Genomic DNA, 20,522 nt, shown 5'->3' on the forward strand with positions numbered 1-20,522 from the left:
TATGTGTATTATATACTATAGTCTTACAATAAAGTAAGCTAGAGAAAAGAAAATGTTATTAGAACATCATTAGGGAAAGTACATTTGTCCAGTACTGTGCTGAATTATTGAAAAAAATCATGTGTAAGTAGACCCCTGCAGTTCAAACCCATGTTGTTTAAGGGTCCACTGTATGAGAGCCTCAGTCCCATGAGTGAAAAATGCTCAGAAAAGACTTGATTTTCTGGATACCGAGCCCTGAGGAATTTCATCATTGGGTTCTCCATAAATGAGATGCTCAATTGACTGAGCCACCCCCTTGCACCCCCATGACTGCTTCTTATAGTGCCTCTTAGTGCAAGCCAACAGTGCAATGCTAAATTTTAGTTTAGTAAAATTGGTTCTAAATAAGGTAAATTAATGCCTTTCCTGGGGGAGAGTGGGGAATAGGTTTTTCTAGAAAGCCCATAAATTGGGAGTCCTTGACCCTTAAATTCTCACTTACCCAAAAACCTTTTACAACCAAGCAAACATGGAAATGATTTGGCCAAAGATTAAGAATTACATTAAACATCTGAGACTATCTCAGCAGCCAACTTTCGAATCAATTCTATGAAGTGTGGCGATTGCATTTACGCTCATTTTCTGAGCGTGAAATTTGGTTAGGACTAAGGAGGTGACTGGCAGGAGTCAAAAGAGGTTAAGAAGCCAAAAGACAGGGGTGCCTGGGTGGCTCAGTCGTTAAGTGTCTGCCTTTGGCTCGGGGCGTGATCCCGGCGTTCTGGGATCTAGCCCCACATCAGGCTCCCCTGCTGGGAGCCTGCTTCTTCCTCTCCCACTCCCCCTGCTTGTGTTCCCTCTCTCACTAGCTGTCTCTATCTCTGTCAAATAAATAAATAAATAAAATCTTTAAAAAAAAAAAAAAAAGCCAGAAGACAAAGAGTAGGAGGTCCAGGTGGTTCACAACCAAAGATCTGGAAACGATTTTCAGTGTCTCACCTTAGAGAAAATGAACGTGACCAACTCTGTTGTTCCCTGGTAATGGAAAGAAAAGGATTACGTTCATTGTACAGCATTGGCAGTTTGGGTTGTAAGGCCCACCCTTCCTGTCCTTCAACCTTCTGACAAACAACAAACAAAGGACATACACAAAGAACTGATAGCCACATAGTGATGGAAATATCCACTTTATTCTCGGCAAGGCTCAATAACCCTTGATGCAGGGCTCCAAGACATTTACCCATCCTCCCAAAGAAGAATGGAGGGCCTTCCCTCATGGACAGAGAGGTCTTGTCATGGTGGGACTGAGGGAACGAAGGAGGACAAAAGAGGTCAGGTCTGAGTGCCTGCCAAGTCTGGACGCAGGCAGTGAAAGAGGAAGTGTTCAGCTTGGTTCTTTGCTTTCCAGGCGCAGTAACCCTGACTTCCAATAAAAGATAGCCTGACGATGTCCAACTCTGATGAGTCACATTAGCTCCTTCTTCTTGGGGGAGGAGTGAGCAAGGGGGTGAGGCTTGATGTGTTTGTTCAGAACTTCCACCTCATTGGGTGAAGGAGAATGACTGGAAGCTCCTCAGACCAGGAATGGATTGGGGACAAAATATTCGTACTTGCCCATGGTTGGAAAGAGTTTTATTGAGGAATAATAGACATACAATAAGCACATGTATTTGAAGTGTACAGTTTAAGTTTTGATATATGTATATACCTGCGAAGCCATCCCGACACTCAAGAGCGTGGACATGTCCATCATCCCCAGAAGTTTCTTCATGCCCCTTTGAAACTGTTTCCTGACACCCCTCCCCATTCCTTCCTTTGTCCTCGGGCAACGACTGATCTGCCTTTTGTCACTGTAGTTTAGCTTGTATTTTCTAAACTTTATATAAATTGAGTCCCGCAAGGTGTACTTACTTTGTCCAACTTCTTTCATTCAACATAATCATTCTGTGATTCTTCCCATGTTGTGGCATGTGTCATAGTCCGTTCCTTTTTACTGCTAAGTGGTAGTTCATTGTATGGATATACCACGGTTTGTTTATCCAGTCCTCTGCTGATAGACATTTGGGTTGTTTCTAGTTTTTGGCTATTTGAAGTAAAACTTATATGAACATTTGTGTACAAAGCTACAGACATACACATTCATTTCTCTTGGGTAAGTATCCAGGAGTGGAATGGCTGGATCATATATAGGAATGTGCTTCATTTTCTGAGAGATTGCCAACCTTTTTCAGAGTGGTTGTACCATTTTTTATTTTCACCAACAACGAGTGAGAGATCCAGTTCCTCCACATCTTGCCAATGCTCCCAGTAGTTGGATTCAAAGTCACTCGTATCTTGGGATATAGTCAGCTATGGAGATAGATTTAAACTTTTTAAATTAAATATATATATGTGTGTATATATACACACACAGACGTATATACGAACATATATACATGTATATTACTTTTTTCTATGCCATTGGCTTGATGAAGAAGTTAGGTCATTGGCTTACAGAATACCCCCACATTTGTCTCTTTGCTTCCTCATTAGGGGATGATGGTGGTACATGTTCTTCTGGCCCCTGTAAACTGGAAGATAGCTCCAAAAGCTAAAATAGATTCTGATTTGGCTTTTCTGGCAAGAATATCTAGTAGAGGGGCTTCTCCTTGCCTAGGATGGGGGAGTATGAGTGCCAAAAAGATTGCATTGACTTGAAACACAGCAAATATATAACAGTTTCTGAGTTCTTAATGATAATTCGAAAAGAAATCTCACTGGTCACTTCGGTGGTTGCTAAGGGCCCCCAAGTCATTACTCTGAATGTTGCTAAATATAGGGAAGAGCCAAGCATTTGTCCTGCCTTCATACTTGAACTATATTTCTGGGTAACCAAATTGATGTGCTAATAAATGTAGAAGGAATGGTGAAATGAGAAAACCGCCGTTTTGTAGCCCTTAATGAAATAAGGGCTATAGGCAATGCTCATCAATGGTTGTAAATCTTTAAGTGAAAGATTGGGGGATCTTTAGGGTGGAGGGATCAGGCTGATGTCATTGGAACACATGGATCATTCTGAATATCACAAGATGGGAGACAAGCAGACATTGTATGCCTTCTAACGTCATACATTAAGTAGATGACACATCCAGAATACTGGGAAGTATTCTTGCCAAAGAATATGAATGTAAGGAAGACCCTCAATTGAACTGCCAATTAATAGGAAACACGGGGGACAGAGAAACATGTTAAATGACATCACCAGTATACACTCACCCAAGTCCAGAATGTGGGAAATTCTACAAACATGTGATCCAGTGTCTTAGACCAGTAAATGACTTTAAAAGAAAGTCAGTGGTACAGATTAAGAGACACACCAACCAAATCAATTTGTAAACCTTGGTTGGATCCTGACTGAAATGAAATCAATTGTAAAGAGACATTTTTGGGACAACTGGAGAAATCAAACACAAATATGGTGTTAGATAATGTTATGGAGTTACTATTAATTTTGTTGGATGTGATGAAGATATTGTGGTAACAGTGTTTTGGAAGTCCTTATCTGTTAGAGCATTGGTTAGAGCATTGGTGATTTTGCCCCCCACGGGACATTTAGCAATGTCTGGAGACAGTTTTGGTTGTCATGACTTGAGGTACTGTTGGCATCTGGTGGGTAGAGGTCAGCGATACTGCTAAATGCCCTACAAGACACATGACAGCCCCCTACAGCAAAGCACTCTCCCCTCCCACATGACACTGTGCCACATTTGAGAAGTCCTGCTTAGAGATATCTACTGCACTAGTTATGGGTGAAATGATATAATGTCTGGGGTTTGCTTTTAATAATCAACAGATACGCAAACAAGACAGGGATGAAGTAGAACGGGATGAGAGTTGCTCGTTGTTGAAGCCGGGCGACGGGCTTGCGGGAGTTCATTTTACTACCTTACTACTTTTGTGTATGCGAAGATTTTTATAATATTTAAAAATAAATTTGAAAATGTTGGAGAAAAGGATACTGCAGTGTTCCTAGGGCAGCAAAGAATGAGTGTAATGTGGTGTGTTCTTGGGTTTAGGTAATTCAAGGAGGAAGGTGCTAGAGCGATACGGTCCAGGGAATGGAAGCCGAGGAACCAGCTCCTTCACTATTGTTTAAGTATGTTCTGGGGGCCTCCACCTGGGCCCCGCACTGGCTAGATCCAGACCCATCCTGGCAGGGAAATGCTGTCATGACAGTTGCGATTTGAAAGGATTCTGTCTTTGGAGCATTTCCAGCCCGTGTAAGTGTTTTGCAGGTTTGCTGAGTACCCAGAGCCAGAGCAAGGGGGCCAAAGTAAAGCTACAGTATTAGTATTATGACGCAGAATTGAGAGAAAGCATCTCTCAAAGTATAATTCTGTGGGAAAATGTCAGTCGTTTACCAAAAACTTGATGCTAAGCAGCCTGGTAGGATCATGGCTTTTGAGAATGGCAAGATTCAGACAGAGCACACCACTCCATTGAGATCTTGAATCTGCTACCAGAAAGGGAATCTGCTTAGCTGTTGGAAGCCAGACCCTAGCATCCTTGAGACTGACTGATTGAAGCATACTTGAATAATGCTAACTTCCTTATTCATCTCCTTTGAAGACACCATTGTAAAAACTGACCGCCGGGCAAATCAGCATTACCTTAAAGCCTATGACTCTTTTGGAAGCAAAGACATGGGAGAATATTTTATTTACTTAAGTCTATTGGAATCTGGATCTAGTTTGTCTTCTTTTTATATTTCTTACGCAACATGTTGTTTGGAGGAGCTATACCTCACCACTTCCTACCCAAAGGGGAGAAAGTAAGGGACTTGCCTGAGGCTCTGGGGAATAGACTCTGTTCTGATGGGCTGAATTATTTACGTGTATTTAGTAACTAGCCGTATTTGCCTATCCCCTAACTTATTCTATTGGTTCATTCCCATGATCTCTATGATCCTGGATATCTTGCTCTTACTATTGGAACCTCTTTCTCTTGGAGCTGTTCCATCCTAAGAGTTGGTCATTGATATTCCTAAAAGCTCCGCTCTTGTGTCAGTTGTCACATTTTGCCCCTTCTTTCTATAGCCTGCCTCCTGTTAATCCACATCCTCTCTGTTTCTGTTATCACCTCCTTACTGTAGAATTTGTCATGTTGACTGTTGTAGGCTTGTCCTTTAGAGGTTTCTAGCATCAACTTCTTCCAACCATTGGTCCTGCGGTGATGGTATCAGTCTCTGGTACTGACACCAACCCAGCGCTCTAAAACTCTGTCTAATAATCCCTTCTGTCAGTCTGATCCAGGATTACCCTGCTTCAAGATCCGGCCAAGATTTCACTTTCGCTTCCTTCCCAGCCTCATAACCCACGGCTCTCTCAGGCTGCTGCTCTGTGGCTTTTCTAAAGTGGTACTCTTCCCCACTCCAGCCAGCCAAGATACCTTTTAACAAACTCTTGACATTCAATCACCTCCATGACACTTTCCCGCAGGAACACACAAAACTCACTGTATCCCCTTCGGCAGAACTTACTGGTACTCCATTTATGTATCTCTGCTTTTCACACCCACACCTTGACCTCTAAACGACATAAATAGCCCCTCTTCACCTACTTTGCAGTTCTGCCTTTCTACCCTGGGTAAGTGCTATCACATTGGTTGCTTCGGAGTGTAAGGAACTGGAGGACGGCTGCTTTTCTGGTCGTCTTCCTTTTAGGGTTGAATGTGGCATCGGATTAATTAAAAACTTTTTTTTTTTTTTTAAGGTACAGGACATCATGGTAGATAGAATGAAGCTGAAAATGTTTTTGATTTAATATTGGATGCCCACTGTGTTCCAAGCATAGTCCCAATTCATTATATCATTACACAATATTTATTTATGTGCTTTTGTCCTCTGTAACACCGTGTTGGCTGTTATTCATCTTGCGCTTTTGCCACACGCAACACAGCACCAGTGTCTGTAACTCACAGTGATGATTAAAAGTCATAGGAGTTTTATGAGCTATATCTAGGCTCAGATTTTTGTTGTCGTACTTGTTTTTTTTTAATGTGCCAATTCTTCATGACTAAATCGGGTACTCTAGGTTTCCTAAAGCGGCACATTGCACGAAATAGCCCATTAGGTTTAAGAAATTATCACACATCCAAGGTTCTTGTTACTCGTTCATTCCTTTAACAGAATAGATACTAAACATTGACTAAGGACAGCCAGGTGTTAGTGGTGTAATGGTGAACACAGCATAGTCTTCCCCTCATGGAGCTCGTGTTCCAGTGGGGAAGGCAGAAAATAAACATTATACCAAAATTAGAAAATCTTTTATATTTGTAATATTAATCTTTGTGTGGTATGCTGAAAAATTAAGAGTGGGAATGGGGTAAATGGAGCTCAGTGGAACATGTTAGAGATAAGGAGGACCAAGAGGACAAATCCAGTTGGCTCTCCTTTTCTTGTTTTTTTGCCTTGTTTTTTTTTTTTTTGTTTGTTTGTTTTGTTTTGTTTCTTTAATTTGAAGGCAATACATTTTCCCCCCCAAAAGCTTCTAATGAATGCCAGGATTAAAGAAAAGAGAGAGAATTTATAGGAGAGAGATTAACTAAAGCTCTTAAAATAGCTCTTTGTTTCTGAAAACCTTGTTCTGCTATCTATCTTATAATTGGGAATGGCGGGGTGGGGTGGGCAGGAAACACTCCAGAACTTGCTTGCATAGCCCTTGCCACTATGGGGAATGTACCCTAATGTGACCTCAAGCACAGGCTGATTTATTTTAAAAAATACATAGGAAAAGATTTTCTTGTTTTTCTTAATGGTGTTTGCCAATGAACAGATCTTAATATATGACTTCTGATTTGTCATTATTGAATGTGGTGGGTATGGGGGTGAGATGATGATTTCATAATACTGTATCAGAAAATATTATGGGGCGCCTGGGTGGCACAGCGGTTAAGCGCCTGCCTTCGGCTTAGGGCGTGATCCTGGCGTTGTGGGATCGAGCCCCACATCAGGCTCTTCCGCTATGAGCCTGCTTCTTCCTCTCCCACTCCCCCTGCTTGTGTTCCCTCTCTCGCTGGCTGTCTCTATCTCTGTCGAATAAATAAATAAAATCTTAAAAAAAAAAAAAAGAAAATATTAATATAGGCACTCATTAACATATTTTTCAGACAGAACAATCTCCACTTTTAAGCCTCTTAATTTAACTCAAACACCCAGTAATTTCTTGGTGGCCTTTATTATGCTAGGTGCTCTCTTTTCAAGAGTCATTTTCTATACATCTGTTCAGCAAATATTTATTGTGCACCTACAGTGTGCCTGGCACTCTTATGTTCTCAGATATAATGTGTATCTCCATCGACATAGACTTAAATCCAACGACTTAATACCTTTTGTAAAGAAGAAAAATTAAATATTTTAAAAGATTTTATTCATTTGAGAGAGAGAAAGAGAGAATGAGCAGGAGGGAGAGAGAATCTGAAGCAGACTCTGCATGGAGTGTAGAGCCTGACATGGGGCTCGATCCACAATTATGAGGTAATGACCTGAGCCAAAACGAAGAGTTGGATGCTCAACTGACTGAGCCATCTAGGCTGCCCCAGAAAAAAATTACGTTTTATGAGGATCAAAAAGGGAATATTTTCCATAATGTACAAGAAGGAGGAGAATTAGCCCCCAAAGATAGATGTGGTCACATACTTGGTAGTCTGGGATTTGACCAAGTTTCACATAATCCTTTCAAAATGTGGCATCTAGATTTTGAGCTAGTTCACTCTCTCTTTCTGGTGCACCTGTTAAGATATGTATTGAACCTTCTCATTCTTTGTCTCCTGACCTCTCATGTCTTGTCTCTGTCTCTGTGCTGCATTCCATGTTAGTACTTCTCCAAATGCAGCTCTCGTTACAATGCAGGTTCTGATTCAGTGGATGTGGGGAAGAGCCAGAAATAAATTAATTCTTTCTTTCTTTCTTTCTTTCTTTCTTTCTTTCTTTCTTTCTTTCTTTCTTTCTTTCTTTCTTTCTTTCTTTTTTAAGGATTTTATTTATTTATTAGAGAGCATGAGCGGGGGGAGTGTCAGAGGGAGAGGGAGAAGCAGATTCCTTGCTGAGCAGGGAGCCCGACGCGGGGCTTGATCCCAGGACCCTGAGATCATGACCTGAGCCAAAGGCAGACACTTAACCAACTGAGCCACTCAGGAGCCCCAGAGATTTTGTATTTCTAACCAACTCCCAGGTGATGCTGTTGCTGCCAGTCTACTAATCACACTTTGAGAAGTATGGTTCTATATGATTTCTTCAGATCTAACTGCTACTTCACTAATTTTGTCTTTGGCTGTGTCTAATCTTCTATTTAATGCATTCAATGAGTTTTAAACTTCAAATTCAATAACAATACTTTTCATTTTTAAAGTTCTGTTTGGTTCCTTTCAACTGTGTTTGGTCCTTTTTTTCAGAGTATCCTATTCTTTAATTAGAGTTTCTCCTCATTTACCTTGATAATAAATTTATTTTATGGCCCATTTTAGATTGTTTTTTTATCTGCAGTTTTTGGAAGGCTAATTTTCCCATTTCTTTTATGTGATGATGTTCCTCCATGGTAATTTGGGTGGTTTCTTTTTCCTTGTTATGTGTAGTTGTTGGTTTCTACTTTTTTGTGCGTGAACTCCTTTCTAGTAGGGACTGTGTATGTCATTTTGTCTGTCCCGTGTGCCCTGGATTGTGAAAGTGCTTCCCCAAGATGTTCTCCTTTTGTGTCTGCCCATGCCCTAAGGGCTCAGTGATCCTGGGCCAGTATTGATGTTAATTTCTTATTTTGTAGTTCCCACCCTATACTGGATACTATAAATGCAGACACCCTAGCTGGGATTACAGTTTTATTTTTATTTTTTTTATTTTTAAAAAATATTATTTATTTATTTGACAGAGATAGTGACAGCCAGCGAGAGAGGGAACACAAGCAAGGGGAGTGGGAGAGGAAGAAGCAGGCTTCCAGTGGAGGAGCCTTATGTGGGGCTCGATCCCAGAATGCCGGGATCACGCCCTGAGCCAGAGGCAGACGCTTAACGACTGAGCCACCCAGGTGCCCCACTGGGATTACAGTTTTAATCGCCAGCCTGTCTCTTTCCCCCTAAAGCGTCCTGGCCAAGGGTGAGAATCCTTGTCACTTTCTGGTGGGTAGAGAATTTCCAGTTTGCCCATTTCTTTTTGGCTTGAGGCTGTGGCTCTTTTCCTGCCCAAATGTGGCCCTGATAAGTCCTTTTTTTTTTTTTTTTTTAAAGATTTATTTATTTTAGTGAGGGAGAGAGAGATTGTGAGCAGGGGGAGGGGCCGATGGAGAGAATCTCAAACAGAATCCCGGCTAAATGCAGAGCCCAACGTGGTGCTTCATCTCACAACCCTGAAATCAGGACCTGAGGGAAAATCAAGAGTCAGGTGCTTAACCGACTGAGCCACCCAGGTGCTCCTATAAGCCCTTATTTTCAGACTTTACTGTTGTATTCAACTGACTACCTGTCTAGAGGTTTATATCCCTGGCTTTTTATCTATCCTGTGACTATCTCACCTGTTACCAGCTGGTGTATTTCATGTTGATTTCTCCTTCCTTCTATTGAAGATTGTCTGGTCCTTTTTCTAATCTCGACCATATGGACTAGCTTTGAGCATGATGGAGTTTTCAAGAGAAATCTTATTTTATAGTACAGATTTTCTAAATCATAATTATTTCACAGAGGGTGGCTCCTACCCCTATATTAATCATACTCCTCACTCAGAAATGGGATTCTATTTTAGTCCCTCAAAGATAAATTAGTATATAGTGGAAAGGGAATTAAACTTCTGCTAGAAATAAGATGATATGATAAACACAAACATTCACATGAGTGTGTGTGTGCTTTGAGCAGGAACGAAGAATATTCAACACGGATTGGGCTGTATCTCACTAGCCTTCACTAACTGTAGGATCTGTCGTAAACATGGATCTCATGTGAGCAATAACAATAATGGGTGATTTTTATGGAGTGTTTACTGTGTGCTAATGAATATGCTAAGCACTTGGTATAGATTTTTTTTTTTCATTTAAACCTCCCAACCGCCCTTTGAGGAAGTTATCTCTATGTTGAAAATGAAGCTCAGAGAGGTTAAGTGACTTTCCCGAAGACACAGAGCTGGGTAGGTGGTAGAGCTGGGATTTGAACCCACTCAGATTCCAAAGTAATGTGCCATCAGTCATAACGCTTCCATATCCGTATCATCTGTGAATCTTCATACATTTCCTCAGTCTTTACCTGAGTTTTTTGAGATGGAAAAACTTCTCTTTCTGATTCTTATGAAATGTAATTTCCATTAATTTTTTTTTTTCTTAAAGAAAGTGTTGGGTAATTGAAATCAGATTGGATTTGAGGCTATGTTGATGGAAGTACACACGGGATGTGGGCTGAAGCATTCAATGTAATTTTTCTTTCCATCAGCTAATTTTTAAAGTATTAAGCAAGTAGATTCTGATACTAACAGGGAAGATTTATTTTTTATTTTTTATTTTTTATTTTTTTCTTTACAGAGAAATTTTTATTATAAGTGAACTAACCCGGGTTATTATGCTCCCTTGTCCCGCTTTTAACTGAAAATCAAAACGTAACATTTTGGTGAGCCTTGCCTATCTGGTTTCTTTGTTTTGTTTTGTTTTTATTTATTTATTTATTTATTTTTTTATTAATAATGATTTTTTATTATATTATGTTAGTCACCATACAGTACATCCCCGGTTTTCGATGTAAGGCTCGATGATTCATTAGTTGTGTATAACACCCAGTGCACCATGCAATATGTGCCCTCCTTACTACCCATCACCGGTCTATCCCATTCCCCCACCCCCCTCCCCTCTGTAGCCCTCAGTTTGTTTCTCATAGTTAACAGGGAAGATTTAAATTCTCTTGAGAGCTTGGGGGTGTTAAATAATTTTCTGGTAGTGCATTTTACGTTTTCAGTCTCTCACCTCATCTCCGTGTACCTGAAGCAGGTCCCAGGAGCAGCCAGACCTCCTCCATGTGGCTTCCTAACCGACCCCCCATCCCTTCACCTCTCCATTCACATCCCAGCGCTGTCGCTTCCATGTGGTTGTCATTGGGGTACTTTTGCAAACAGCAGATTCTTTTGAGTCTGTAAGCAGAAAAGAGACTGGTGCTCCTATCTGGTGCACGGTTTGGTTTAGAAAACAAGGAGTTAAAAAGGAAGCCTGGACTGTGCCGGCTGTGACAACGGTCCTAGGGGGCGCTGTAGTGAGCTCCGGCAGTGACTCATGCTGCTCTGTCGCTTGGATCAGCATTGGCCCCTGCCACGCAGGCGGCCAGGTGGGGTTACAGCCAGAGCACGCACAGAGTGGGGAGCATGAAGCCTGCACTGCGGGGGCTGTGATGCCTGGCTCGCCAACTCAGCTGGCCAGCTCGCCACAGACGCCTCAGCCTGCAGCCATGGTAACGCTTCTGGCCCGCTTCACCCCCTGGAGCCCACCACAATGGGCAGCCTCCTGGTGACTGATGGCCGAGTGTCCCCCTCCCTGACCAAGAGAGCTTAGTAGGTCTGCAGAAAGTGGAGAAGATGTAAGATGCCCCTAGCCTGGAGTCATGCCTTAACGAGGTAGGACGCAGATGTCCATCGGTGCATTTACACCATCAGCGCGCAGGGGTGCTGTAAATCATCGGGAAGAACTTTATTTGGCTGGTGTTTCATTATGCTGATTAAACTGCGGTGGATTTGGGCGGCATGATTGAGGTGGGGAGGAGGGATAATGAACTAAAAAAAAAAAAGTGTTTGATAAGAGCTCTGAGCACACTCCTCTGGCTATGAATGAGATAGACTGCAGTGCTATCCTAACATGAGTTACATACCTCCCAGGTTCTCTTTCCTGCTCCTTCCTCTCATTCCAGTTCATCCACGAAATGTAGAAATGCCATCTTATTTCAGTGGTTAACATTAAATATTAATGATTTAGGGATGTCCAGAGGAGGAAATACATAGGTGCGGGTTGGCTGGCATGCTGGCACGAGCCAGCCTGATGCTCTGTCGAAGAGTTCTGGAAATATCCGGAACGAGCAGCTGGCTCCCATGAGTTCCCCAAAGTGCTTTTGTTCCACCAAGTGACCTGTTTGAGTTTCTCCTTCAGTTTACCCCAACGGGGAAGGCAGCCTGTCTGCTGGTTGGTGGCCATGTTGGCAGAGAAGGGGTTAATCTCTTGTTGCTGTAAGAGCCAAGGCTGGGTCTGCCTGTGTGAGCTAGATTGAAAGCAGGCGCTGCAGTGCCATCGCGAACGCTGAAGGAGTAAGACGATTTTTCTCCGCAACAGTGTTGAATCCGTCTGAATTTTTCTCTCCCTCTCTTCTTGTTTTTCTTTAACCAGCTCCTCCCCCCTTCGTTCCCACCCTCAAGTCTGATGATGACACCTCCAATTTTGATGAACCAGAGAAGAATTCGTGGGTTTCATCCTCTCCGTGCCAGCTGAACCTCTCAGGTTTCTCGGGCGAAGAACTGCCGTTTGTGGGGTTTTCGTATAGCAAGGCACTGGGGATTCTTGGTAGATCTGAGTAAGTGAAAATTTGACTTTCTAAGGACCTGTACTGATGTGAGGCATACAGAGCCCAAAGGTGGTGGTGGTGGGGGGGGGGTGGGGGGAGTGCAGTGAAGGGAAGCTGTTAATCAGCCTGCATTTGGGAAGCAATTTACCTGTCTGCGCTTTGGTGGGGTAGATCGTTCATATTCTCATTTTGCTGTGTTTAAGGTTCCTCTTCCTGTCCCTAGCATCATAATCGTCCATTGGGTACTTTGGGTTAGTTTTTCAGTGTTTGGTCTTCTTTAGAGGGGAGGAAATAGTGGGGGATATCTAGCAGTGCAGATCTTTGGTGGAAGGAGAAATGTGCAGGGTTCAAATGAGCCGTCCATCTATTTACCCATCTGTGTATCCATCTCTCAGGTGGGTGGATGGAGGTCGCTCTCATGGCTGTACTGAACGAGATCTCATAAGCTAAAGGTTTTCTGATGCGCTTAGCTGAGCTGCAAGTGGCTGTACCAGAGCTCTAACAGATAGATGGTGCTCGGCTCCACTCGAAGTCTGCTGCAAGATCAGGGATCTGGCAGCTGAGCTTCTCTGAGCTGGCGGAGCGCTGGTGGCCAGAGAGAGCCCCGTTACCGTGAGCCACCGGGAGAGAGTGTGATGCAGCCGAGTCACTGATTCACAGAAACTGGGCTTCCCAAGGAAAACAAACAAACAAACCAGGAGACTAGAAAATGGAAGTATAAACATCACAGTAAACCTCTCAACATGACAGGTCTTTTCTCCGTTCTTGAAAAAGCTCACGAAAAACGCATTCACACGGCACCTGGGACTGGAGGGTCCTGGCTTCCAGCCTCCGGGTATTTCTGTAAAATGCAGTAGCTTCTGTGGATGTAGGAGCTCAGTGTCTTGTTTCGTTCTGTGATCCCATGACATTCTGTGTTCAGAGGCACGAGTTCCCTGGGAAGGTCTTGGACCAGCTGTGTTATTCTCCTGATGCCCTGGCTTTCTCACTTGCAGGCTTTTGGTGTAACGTTAGGTAATTAGTTGCTGCCCACTTAGGAGACAAGCAGAATTTGATTTTCCCCTTGGCAGCATCCATTCCTGATTTGTTGTGCTTGTAGTTCAGAGATCGATTTGAAGGCACGCGTTGGTTCTTGGATGGTGTTTCCCCATGGGTGCTATTTGACACTGATGTTCCTCAAAAGATTTCAGACCACCGTGGGGGGAACTGGGCACTTGAGGTGAAATAGGGTTGTGGGCTGTGGTTGAATGGGAGAGAGATTTTTATGTTGAAAGATGCTGAGGTGGTCCTACTTTCCTTCTTCCCTGGGGTCTGGGTTTAATATCCGGGGTTGGATTTTGGTAGCGTTGGCTGTGCCTTTCTGGCTCATTTGCTCTGCAACTCCAAAAACAATCTGGATGGTAGGTGAACAGGCAGAGAGCTATCTAGCTGTTGAATGTGCCATCAGATGGTTTTGAAATGGCCCAGCAGGGCATTTGAAGAGCAGAGCAGAAGTGGAGGCCTGACGCTAAAGGACGCGTGGTTGGTGGGCAGCTTAACATGGACACACGCAGCACACTGAAGGTCACACATCGGACTGGAAGGAGGTGTGTGGAGAGTTCCAGTTCTGGTTAGCAGTGGGCTGGCTGGCTCAGAATGAAAGCTTGCTTGGGTTGCTAGTGATCTGAAAAACTAGGGAAGACTTGAGGGAATTCAATTTTCGGGGCAAAGGCAGTATGATGTGGGGGTCTTAGGCATTGCAATTAATCTGAAGCAGTGTGTGATTAATGGCTTATCATTCTGGAAGCCTGAAATTGCATCTGCCCTTCAGAGAAAGCTCAGTTAAGGGAGCTCCCTGATGAGGGGAGACATCTCAGTCTTAAGGCCCAGGCACTCGATAAATATTCGTTGATTTAATTTGCTCATGATTCTCTCCCCCAGATTGTGTTTATACTGCTCATTGTATTTGAAGATAGGCTATTTCACCTTTGATAGTTCACAATACATCTCTAGAGCATAGCACGAGCGCCTGTTCATGCCCCAACAAAATGCTTAGTAAGATTCTCATAAAAAAACAACAACAAAAAAAGTCCATGCAAACAAAAGCATGTATTTCTTACCTGAAAGATGGGATTGGAGTATTCCTGCCTTTGGGGAACTTTAATGTCTTTGCCCTGGCAGTTTGGGATTGGAATCAGAAAGATACTCTTTCATCTCGTGTCTTTGAATGTGATCTTGCTGTCGAATTTGGCTCTTTGGCCATGGGCAGCCCTGCAGATGAAGCCTACAGCATCCTTGTAGAAATCCACTCCACCTGTTGGATGTAGGTGACCCTGGACCGATCGCATTATCATTATTTAGAAATTCAATAAAAGATGCAGTGATGAAATTAACCAGAAGCCCTTGCAGTTCTGCCGACATGTAGACAAAATTCGTTTAGCGGTGAGAGGAGGCATTTTCTGGGGGTCCCAGTGCTGCCCCCGGGAACCTGCTTTTTTCTTCCTGAGCCTCTGCTTCTCAGCATCACAGGTTTTTATTTACACATGGGGATTACCTGTGCCGTTACTCACTCTTCACACCACCTAGGAGATTGCAGATGCTGCGGTGCTGCGCTGGGGAAATTGACCCCAGATCTGTTACCATTGAATTGAATGAAATGTTCAGAGATGGAGCTGAATGAATGAGGAGTTTTCACGGAGGCTCTGGTCGTGAGAACGATTTTAATTGTTGTGATCGTTGGTTGCTTTTTAGGATCCTTTTTTTGGGACCCCAGACAGTTTTTAAGCCCGCCATGGAGCGCATCATTATTTTAGGCTTAGCAAGAATCTTGATCTCAGCATTCTGTGTCTGAAGTATCGTGGGCGTTCCTTGCAGCTTGAGTTGGAGGGAGCAGGAGGGATTCGACAGGACTGGTTTTGGTTGTCTTTGGGGTGGGATTCTGGCGAAGCTGGGGCTGGAGAGTGAGGGAGTGTCTGTCTCGTGCCTCTTTTTCTTTTTAACTGCCAATAACCCAAGCCACATCCCCAAGCTCTGGATGCTTGCATGTTTCTCTGAGCCTCTGTTTGCTTGAATTTTACAATATGTTAAAGGTTTAAAAATAAAATGGATCCCAGCTCTCTTCCCTCCCCTGTCAGCAGGGGTACATTTCTTTAGGTCCCTTCTTCCTAGATCGGAGATACTGTCTCATTTAAGCCCTGGCTGAAACGGTGCATTTCTGCAAACCTTCGGTATAAACTCTAGAAGGAAAAAACCAGTTGGTTTTATATTTTGTGCTAGTTTTGCACATGCTAGTTTGATGCTTTTGGAGAACTTGGAAATCTTGGAGGAGCAAAGAGATCTCGATGAGGCTGGAATCTGTGGGATGCCAGTGTCTGAATAGGCTGTTTTTAGAAAGGGGGGCTCTCTCTTCCTTTTGGCTCAGGGCTCTTTCCTTTCCTTCTGGATGATTGGAAGTTTCATTCTGGAGCCAGCCATCTAAACATGGTGGAGGAACGAGAAATGGCTTCCACCATTGCCTTCCCAGATTTTCAGGGAACCAGTTTTTGGTACCTCTTCCTTGCTCTGTCTGCATTTCTTTGCGTGCCCATTTCCTCAACTGCAAAGTGAGGGGGCCGATAATGATCCCTTCGTCTTAGGGCTTTTGGGAGGATTATATGAAATCCATAAAGCACCTGATCTAGTACTTGGCACATGGAAAAGTCTCAATAAATGTTCACTGTTATTATTTTTGTTATTTAGTTTGCTGGTCTGTATGTGCATAGTGTCCCTCTGTTTATACTGAGAGGATATGGAGGGAACTCAGCAATAACTAAGTAGTCCAGCCATGCCAGAACAGAAACCCCGCCTCCCAGATCCTGGGAATTTTCTGCTAGGGAAGTTTAAACACCCTGACCAACCACAAGTTAATACGCAGTTGCCAGATACCTGCAGGTAAAAGGTGGTTGTGGGGACGGAGCGGACTGGGGGACAGAACTAGAAGGCCCAGTCTCAGAACGGGTGCCTTTCCATCAAGTTGAACAAGACAAGGCATATATGTTTCAAACGGTCCAGGGGACACAGAGCAAAAACATTTCCTGCAGAACATCATGGTACAAATGGGATATCTGACTGCTCTAGGAGTCAGGAGAGGAAGGCAGCCTCCCTTGTGGGGACACTTAATGGGTAATGCCAGCCCACAGTTCTTGCCAAGTTACAGTGATGATCTACGTTGGGATGTCTTTCCATTTCCCCAAGTCGGCTGTGATCTCAAGAGCAGGGCTGGGTGTGATTTCATCCTCGTTCTCTTGGAGCGCAGGACATAGTAGACCCTCAGTAAATACCTGTGTGGGAGACCGAGTGTGTTAGCATACTAATGGGAGGTGAAATATTTGGCTTTTTAGAAGACAGTGGATTTGGATGAGGGAAGAGAAATGTAGAGAGCATCTCAGGTGGGTTCAAGTGGTAACAACAGCTCGTCCATACAGGACACCAACTCTGTACCAGGCTCTGTTCTCAGAACTTTACACGGATTAATTCATTTAAACTGCACAGTGGCTCACCAGGAAGTTAGTGTCGTTATTCCCATTTTATATATAAGAAAACCGAGGCATGGAGAGGTTAAGCAGCTTGCCCCAAGGTCACGCAGCCCTGAGTGGCTGAGCCAGAAGTTGAACCCAGACAATGTGGCAGCTCAAGAGTCTGTTAGCCACTGTGCTATGCTGCCAGGTATGAACGCTGCTGACAGGAGAAATTAGGGGATTTGTGTGGGGTCCCCAGGTTCACGTGCTTGTCAGAAGTGGAGGCCTGTTGTGGGGAATGATGAGCAGTTGGGTTGGGGCAGGGTGGGATGAGAGCTAACAGGCGGTCTAATTGCTGGGTTTTGTTTTCAATCTCTGCAAGTTTTTTGAGTAGGTAGACTATGTAGCACTTGCTTTTTTTTTTTTTTTTTTTTTTTTTAATTTCTTCCTCCTCTCATTAGGAGACTTTTGGCTGGTGTTTGTGTGTGTGTGTGTGTACACAAACACATGCATATATACTCTCTCCTGGAAAGTTCTTTGCTTGAGTGTAAGCTTGGTGAGCTGAAGGAACCGTGTTCATCTTGCTCTCCACGGTGGCTTCAGGCTGATCATATGCAAGGCGCTCAATAAGCATTGATGAACTGGTCCAAATCATTTTTATGGCTGCAGCTTTCAATTTGTTGATGACTCTATGATCTGTGTGTATGCAAATCTATGTTTCATACTTCTAGCTGCCTTCTGTCATTTATCCTGGGGATGGCTTATTCCAGAGGAAGATGGCCTGAATTCTCCAATCAGTTCTACTTCCCTTTTACTGACATACTCGGGAGGGTGGGGAGTTTTCCCTTAAAAACTGACTTCCTATCCCCCATCCAGCCCAGGGCTGTCTGTCATTGTGCATGCTACTTCCAGATCCCTATTGCAAAGAGCCTCATCTGTCTTTCGAGTTTTTAAAAAAATAGTCAGCAACAGTAACAGAATGTGCTCTGGTACACGAAGGTGTACATCTTCTGTACTTCCCAAATAAGTTAAAAAACTATAACTAGCTCCTGCCTGTGGTTCCTGCCCTCCAGGGCTCTGTGTTGCTTCCATTTCCACCATCACTAAATATCGGACCTTTGCCTCTGTTTGTTGTGTTGGGTTCTCTCCTCTCATTCAATTTCTTCTTTCCCTTAGTCAAGCACATCTTGTTCTACTTGCCTTATTCTGTTCTCTATTTAGACTGTGCGTGCTTGCCTCGCGGGCCTGGCAGGACCATTCTGCCGCCTTCTTGTTTGTCTTAAAGATACCTTTAGGAAATGTAATCCAAACGAGCCTAGCCCAATCCTGAAGATTAGGCTCCAAAAGATCTGTCAAGTGCGTTTTTTGCTGGCCTACACATGCTAATTTGCATGGTTGCCTCGGATCCCTTAAGAAGACAGTAATTGACTAAGTGGTGCTATGTGTTCCCAAGCTCTGCGCCAGTTTGGCACCTCTTCCTTCGCCTAAGTGAATTTCTCGCCATTCTCTCTGTTTCACTTGTCTTTTGTCTCCTGACCTCTGTCACCTTCCTTTCTCTGACCGGCTTTGTGAAAGAATAGCCTACACTCTGTGTCTCTCTTCCAATCTCTCTAACCATATGGAAATTGCTGTCTGAGAAGCCACCGATTCCACCCAACCACCAAAGCCAGTGATCCCCACCTCACCACGTGATACCATCACTTACCACGTGTGCCTTGAAACTTTCTGCTTGCTTCCCTTCTGTGTCGTGGAAACTCGGTTTTCCCTCCTACCTCTCTGACTGCCAGTCTCACTGTTCTTGGCTGTCGTCTTCTGTTCCAGGTCTTTGAAATGTTGCACTGTCTCCTCAGGTTCCATCAGTTGCCTTTTTAACCTGGTCTTGCTGATCTCATTCAGTTCCTTGACTTACACTCACTTCCTCATGGCTTTCCTCCCCATGTGCACTGTGTTCGTTATTGCTGGGATGTTCTATCCGTTTCTCAACGTCCCTGTCCTCTGTTCCCTCCCAACACAGACAGACTTGTTTGCTCACTCAGTGAGCCAGTAGGTGCCAGTTTGGTTTCTTTGTTTCATTTAACAAACCACCACTCTCCCTACCCTTCTAGACAAGAAAACTGAGTCATCTTAAGCTATTTTCCATCTCCCCCACCAACCCGTCATTTGCCAGGTCCTGTCTCCAAGTTGTACCTCTAGGATGACACTTGTGTCTATACCATTCTTTCTGTCCTTACCACCACCCATCATGGAGTTTTGCTTGGACTGTTGCAGTAGCCTCCTAACTGATTTCTCTGCCTCCAGTTTTCCCAGCTCTGATCCACTCTCCACAGAGGGTGGAATTCTTCCAAAGCACAAGTGGATGATGTCATTCTCCTGCTCAGACCTTCAGTAACATCACAGTGTGCACAGAATTAATGGCCGCTCCTGAACTTGGTATTCAAGCCTGGTATGCCAAGACCCCAACCTTCCTTTTCATTTGTACCTCCTCCTTCTCCCCCGTGTCTGGGCATGCTGCTCAATGCTCATTGATGACAGGGACCATCATGTCTTCCACCTCTCGCCTGAAACAGTGTGTTGCCCTTGGCAGGTCTTAAAAGAACATTTGTCAAATTGAAGTACACTGAAGTGGCCAGGGATTATGCCAATTCCTTCTGCACAAGTGCTAATGGAAGCTGTCCTCTAGTGAGCACTTCTTGTGTGCCCAGAGTTGTACCGAGTGCCTTACATGCATTATCTCACGAGGTCTTCCCAGTCTCACCATGACTTTGTGAGGTAGTAGGTATTAACCCCGTTTCCAGATGAGGACACTGAGCCTCAGCCAAGTTGAGTTCTTTTCCTGATGTCTTGCAGGTAGTAACACATTGAAGACTTAGACTGTCACTGGCTGCCTCCGGGAGCACTGTGCTATCCTGCCTCTAAGAGTTGTGACTTGGCTGGATGGTGCAGGACCTACAGGCTAGCCTAATAATAAGGGTGAAAGAGTGGCTCTTACTGAGAACTCACTACCAGGCACTATTTCAAGTGCTTGACGAATATTCTTGCTTAATCCCAGCAGACCCATTGTTTTACAGATAAGGAAACTGATCATGAAGCTTTGATTACTTTTTTTTTTTTTTAAGATTTACCTATTATTTGAAGGGGGTGGGGCACACATAGCCAGGGAGAGAGAAAATCCCAAGCAGACCCTGTGCTGAGTGCAGATCCCAATGCAGGGCTGGATCTCACCATCCTGAGATCACGACCTGAGCCAAAATCAAGAGTTGGGCACTCAACCAACTGAGCCACCCTGGCTCCCCAAAGCTTGAGTTACTTCTTAAAGTTCATGCACCTTTCATGTGGCAGAGAATGGCCAACTTTTCCAACTTTTAACTTTAGAGTTGATGTAAGTATTCTTTATTTTGGGGCACAAACTGTGGTATACTCATTAAAAACCCAGGCTTTGGAATCAGGTCGATGTGGGTTCCCATCTAGGCTCTGCTGCTCACCACTTGTGTGAATGAGGCATTTAATGTCTCCCAGCATCAATTC

At 43.8% G+C, this 20,522-nt stretch overlaps 1 protein-coding gene across 1 annotated transcript in view; it reads left to right on the forward strand.

Moving 5' to 3' along the window:
• CIT (citron rho-interacting serine/threonine kinase) overlaps nt 1-20,522 on the forward strand; it is a 158,155-nt gene that overhangs the window by 48,451 nt on the left and 89,182 nt on the right. Inside the window, exon 10 of the mRNA XM_057305738.1 lies at nt 12,348-12,531. Coding sequence (XP_057161721.1) covers nt 12,348-12,531 — 184 coding nt within the window. The remainder of the gene's footprint in view (nt 1-12,347; nt 12,532-20,522) is intronic.

This window comes from Ursus arctos, unplaced genomic scaffold, assembly GCF_023065955.2.
Source record: "Ursus arctos isolate Adak ecotype North America unplaced genomic scaffold, UrsArc2.0 scaffold_34, whole genome shotgun sequence".
Taxonomy (NCBI): Eukaryota; Metazoa; Chordata; class Mammalia; order Carnivora; family Ursidae; genus Ursus; species Ursus arctos.